Below are 6,000 nucleotides of genomic sequence, written 5' to 3' on the forward strand. Positions count from 1 at the left end.
TCATATTTTGGATGTTATAAGAGATACTGTTGTTGTCTTCCTCACATCCCCATGTCCACCCAGAAGTTACCTGCAAATAGTTCCTCCTTAGGCAAAAAGCTCTGTCTTATCCAGAACCATTCTCTGGCTAGGAGTAAGTCTGTCCCAGCCTCCTCCCTGGTCTTAGCAACTTCATTTCCTGTTCATTCTTGACTTAATTTCTCTCCATGTGTTTGCTTAAAATATTACCTCACCTTCTGCATGGATCTTGTTTTCTTCAGATCTTGGGAAAACACCTCAACGAATAACCCCCCCTAACTATTCTTCCTTCCACTTATCATCAAACTCTCACCTGCACTACTGATACAGTGTTCCGAACAGTCATCCTTATTTCTGATTTGTCTCCCACAATCCATTCTCTCTACAGCAGCTAAAATAATCTGCTTTCTTTCTTAAAATCTTTCAGTGGCTTCTTCCTGCACTGGAATTAAAGTCTAAACACCTCCTTGAAGCTGTGATACTCCATATTACCTGTCATCTGTTTGTCTCCTTGATTTCATCTCACACCAACCTCTCCCTCACCCATTCCACTCCAGCAACTCTTTTGTTTTTGGTTGCTCAAACACACTAACCAAAAAACTTTTGCAATTATATGCTCTAGCTGGATGTCTTCCCCTCAATTTTTGCATAGTTAAATCTCAGTGCAAATGTCACCTTTTCAAAAAACAAAAACTTTCCCTAGACTTTTAAAGTGGTCCTTCTCTATCATATTTTCTTTTTTAATTTTCTTCATTGCACTTATTACTTCAAATTGTCTCACTCTATAAAATTTCTTTGCAGTCTGTCACACTACCAGAATCTAAGTTTCAAAAGACAGAATCTAATCTGTTCTTATTCACAAGAAAAGTACCTATGCCTTTAACTTAGTAGGTACTCTAGATTCCAGGAATCTTTAACAGATAATAATGGCATGCAATATCATTTGCTGGCCATTAAACATTACCACAAAATTTTTCTCTATGCTTGTTAACATTGAACAGAATAATATGCTATATACCTTTCCCATGAAAAAAATTATGTGAATTTATTCCTGTCCAATGAGCAAAAACACAAAGACAACAACAACAACAAAAAACATTTCAGGGGCCAATGTCAATAATCCTCTGCAAAAAAAAGATACCAGACACTTGATGCCATAATGAAAATGTAATAGTTGTACAAAACAAACACAGACAGTGGATTCATATTTATACTAACTTTGAACTTTCAAACAGATCTTACCAAATAAAACAGCACACTATATTTTAAATCCAACATTTTGGTGTCCACAATACAAGTTGTGGACAATTAAAATGAGAGCTTTAATTTTTTTGTCTCAAATCGGTCTTTAAATGCCTGTCTTTAAGAGATCTATTCTCCCTTTTTTATGGCCTAATGTTTTTTCTGTTTTGAAAGTATGTGGTCTAATCATTTTTTTAAATAAATAATCAGAATTTTAACATTTAAAGATTTTTTTTCTAATCAGGAAATGGGGATTAGCAGAACTTCTCTGCTTTGCCATTACCCCTTCATATAGAAAAGTTCCTCTGTGGTCTTGATATTTCAAAGTAAAACCCTCCTGAACCTCACAGATAAGAAACTTTCAGTGCCTGTTTCTAACTGCTCATGAGTGAAGGCCATCACAAAAAGTAAATAACAGTGGAAACTGAATAGGTGCTGATAAAATTTTTGCTGTTGGTTTTTTAGACTTACAAATTTTCTTTCTCTACAACTACTAATGACATTCAATTACAGTGAGTAAATATATTTTCCACTGTAACAAATAAGTATTATATAACTTCATAGCAATCTTTTTTGGATTTCATATTTATTTTAAAATAGAATGAGATAAAATGTTCATTAAATTTTACCTTAATCACAACCCCCATGCCACCCCAAAACACTCACACACACAATATGTAAGTTTGCAGAACTGCCCATAAACCTAAAATCCTTCTATTGTTTTTCTTTCCTGTAAAGAAAAACTGGTTGGTGATATGATACTTCTGTATAAGTCATTACAGGTCTGATGTTACAGTTGTTATACATTATTGAATTTATCGAATGAAAAGGAAGCACAAAGGGAATTTCCAAATGCAGCTGCTATTTCCCATTTGTTAAATCCTTTTATTATACCATATAAGTACACAGCTGGGAAATACTATAGAGTGGGAGTTAAAACAAAATATTTTGGCTTCCAGACATTCAGAATACACAAAGGCTCCAGTGGAAAGCAATGCTTGGTATCAAAAGAGAGTGAAAGTTTGAAAACATTTCCAGCAAATATGATTTCTTTTATAGTAATATATAACATATTTATACTATATTATTTTATACTACCATTAATCCCACTTAATATAAAGTTGGTAAGCAATTATTAATATCTATGTTATGAGGAATTTTTAAATGATTAAACTTAGAGAATAACTATTGAAGCAACTTGGCACAAGCCAAGATACAAAATTTTACTATGAAAAACAACTCAATTGTTCTCTAAAGAAGTTTGATTTTAACTGTATTCTTTGTCTCAACATATATTCTCCAGCATAGCTACTTTTATTTGTCCACACAATATTTATCATAAAAGCCAAACTATATCTAGAACACATCCCTTCTCTCTATCCCCTCTACCTCCCTACAATTGAAGCTACTATCATCGCTTACTGGAATTTCTGAAATAGCCTCACCTAAAAGTCTTCCTCCTTCCACTCTGCCTCCCTACCCATTTATTCACTATATTATAACCAGAATTATATGCCTGAAATATTCTTATACCCTTCAACAACTTTCCATTTAATTTAGAAACAAATCTCAGTTCTATAATATTGTCTCCAAGGCCTTGTTGGATAAGACCCTTACGAATCTCTTCTCTCTCCAGCCATACATGATGATATATTGTATCCTCATCATTGTACTCTAGCCATAAAGTCTATTTCATTTCCTGAAACGCAGCTATATTTTTCTTACCTCAAATAATTCATACTTGCTCTTCCTTTGGTAATTTTACTCTTTCTTCTACTCTTTGCCTGGCTATCATCTTTAGCTCAGAAAGGCATTAGTATTCATTTATTCTTAATTAAATTTTTCTCTTTGCTCTCACAACATTCTTTTTTTTTTTTCTTTATAACACGTGTCATAATTTTAGGCAGCTCTTGAACCTATATATGTGTGTGTGTGGGTGTATGTACCTTTTCCTAGATAGATATAAGCTCCCTGAAGGTATAATCACACATTTTTCTTCAACACTATACATCCAGCACTTAATAGAATGCTGGTCCCAATAAAGGTGCTGTGCTCCATAAATATTTGTTGACATAAAAATAAAACATAACTCCATTATCTCATCAAAAAGCCAGTGGCAGGGCCTCCCCTGGTGGCACAGGTGGTTGAGCGCAGCGCCGTGAGGCTGTCCACAGCATCTGCAGCGCCAATTCGATCCTGGCCTGCCGGCGAGGGTCCCACATGGTGTGGCAGACCTCTCCTGTCGCGCCTGCTGCTCCCCTCAGCAGTGTATTTCATCAGTCTGCCTGTTCTGTTCCCCACTCTGTCTCTGGTGAATCCTCTCACCCTCCTGCACATCTAGCCTGTACCCCGGTTCTTGTATAAATAAATAAATCTTTAAAAAAAAATCAGGCCAGTGGCAGTGACTGGATATCTATTTCACCTATGCTGCCTTGGAGATATAAAATGAACTGCTTAAGGTCAATCAGAAAAACAGGATTTTATACTTGCTTTATTATATTATCTTCTCTCTTCTCCCTATTGCAAGGAAAGTAAATTTTATAGTGACTATCTAATTGAATAATGATGATTCCATTTGAGCCTAGTTAATCTAGAAAAGTCTTATTTTTATTGTAATGCCCTGCCTTTTTCACCTACCACTCCAGAGCACTGGTTGTATCTGCAAAGCCATCTGAAAAAAAAAAAAAAAAACAAAACTGTCTGCCTCCACTAATTAAGGAATATGGTTGTTGAATTGGTTATGAGTATTAAACATAGAAAAAGATTTCAATATGTGATATTAGCAGTAAAAGCATTTTTATATATTACCTTATTTTTAAGCAATAAAACTTTTCCTCATTGTCCACTTAAAATATTTTTCATTAACTTAATGAAAATTTAAGAAATGTAAAATAGGGTTTAAAATTCCTAATCTAATAAAACATATTAAGGTTTTGGTACATCCTAGATGCTAAAAAATTTAATAAACTTTAAACTTGACTGACATCTACTTTGGTATCTGTTTTGATGGCTAGAGATGGAATTTAAAATGGGGAAGCTGGTTAATATGCTGCTGTATTTGATGTTGTTTCTATCCATAGGGCAAACTCCTGCAGTATGATTGAATGATACTCAAGAGCTTTGCATGTCCTTTTGGAATTAATATATAGGCACATAAGTGAGAAAAGCTTTATTATAAATCAAATGACCATAAAAAATGACAAATACCTGCATTTCCTCACTGAAGATGTATTCACCACATGACCTCATTCACACAGACATGTTTACTTACCATAATTTCTCAGTATTAATATGCAGCCACATTTTATTTGATAATACCTATCTTATGGTATTACCAAATTGACAACTTGAAGTTTGGAGATTCAGAGAATAAGATAACCAAATCTCCCCAAAATCTAAATAAATACATTTTGCCACTTTGACCTAATAATGGACACTTTTCATTTTTTCTCAGTTTCTAGGATACTAATAATATACATATTGGTTGTTTTATGATCTAAACACAAATAATTCCCAATGTTATTTATTTTGAGTTTTCTCTAAAACATCTATTATTTGTAATGAGGCCATACTAATATACACACTGAGTGACTGACAATGGCTAGATTTTAAAAGCTCACCATTCTTTGTTGAGACGACAGAACGCTGTCCCAGTCAGCATCTTGCTGAATGGTATTGACAAGTGTTGGTAGCTCCTCAGGGTGAGGTTTGTTGTGCATTATGGGGTGCAGAGGCAGATGGGAGGCCACATGTTGATCACTGCCCTCTTCCTTTTCCCTTGAGGTCAAATCTTGGGTCATCGCTTCCTCTCCATCAGCTGCACAAGCAAATGGAGAGGTGGCTTGCTTGGAAGACATTCTTCTGCAGAAGAAGGAAATAGCATGGATTAAAAAGGTCTGTCAGTGACAAAAGAATAAAACATCCTTTACATTTTTAAAATTACTTTCACTGAAGTAACATTACAACATTATATAAGTTTCAGGTATGTATCTTATAAATCAACATTTATATTCTCTAGATTAAGTTCACCACTAAAAGAAACATCCCCTACATTTGAATAACCCAGGAAAAAAAGGAAAATTCTCTAATTTTAGAAATGTTTCTGATTACTCTAAACCACTGAAAAGAACTCTTAGCTTATCTGTTTCACTTTTCTCATTTCCTTCTTTGCTTTTGACTCAGAAAACCTCTTCCCAGTTATTGCTGCATATTTTCTCTTACCAATCCACAGGCGAAATTTTCATAACCTATAGTATATATGAGCTATATTTTTTTTCTCCTAATCCCAACCAGATTATAAATTTCTTGATGGGTAGCAATGGGGAAAATGAATAAACTAACTGGCAAATGAGTCAGTCTGGAGGATAATTTGAAAGCATAAATTTTTCTGATGCTTTATATGGGTACAAAAGAAGTATATGTGAGAAAATATAATCAGGAGAGTAAATAATCTATGATGAAAACCCTAAGGAAACCAAGGAAACCTTATCCTGAATTCTTAGTTATATCTTGCATTATGAGGGCTGGGCTTAACACTCTATAGTGCCAATTTGATTCTTTTCTAAAGACCTTAAAGTTGCTTCAGTTAATTGCTTTCTTAACAAAGTGGGTAGTGCGTCAGTCTCATAATCTAAAAGTTGCTTCAACTACTATAACTTAACTTTCAAGTGACAGATTGATTGAGTGGCTGGTAGTATTAGATTAATCTTAAAATAATTTTGTAACATTTGAACTGAGTGT

General features: G+C 34.2%; 1 protein-coding gene across 7 annotated transcripts in view; it reads right to left on the minus strand.

Annotated features, from left to right (window-relative positions):
- Positions 1 to 5,121, minus strand: part of SOX6 (SRY-box transcription factor 6) — a 306,844-nt gene extending 301,723 nt beyond the window's left edge. For all 7 annotated transcript variants that reach the window (XM_084254042.1, XM_084254038.1, XM_084254044.1 and 4 more), the window contains exon 1: positions 4,881 to 5,121. In XM_084254042.1, the coding sequence (XP_084110168.1) occupies positions 4,881 to 5,117 (237 nt within the window). In that variant the 5' untranslated portion in view covers positions 5,118 to 5,121. The remainder of the gene's footprint in view (positions 1 to 4,880) is intronic.
- Positions 5,122 to 6,000: the final 879 nt, after the last annotated feature.

This window comes from Talpa europaea, assembly GCF_964194135.1.
Source record: "Talpa europaea genome assembly, chromosome: 1".
NCBI classification, from domain to species: Eukaryota; Metazoa; Chordata; class Mammalia; order Eulipotyphla; family Talpidae; genus Talpa; species Talpa europaea.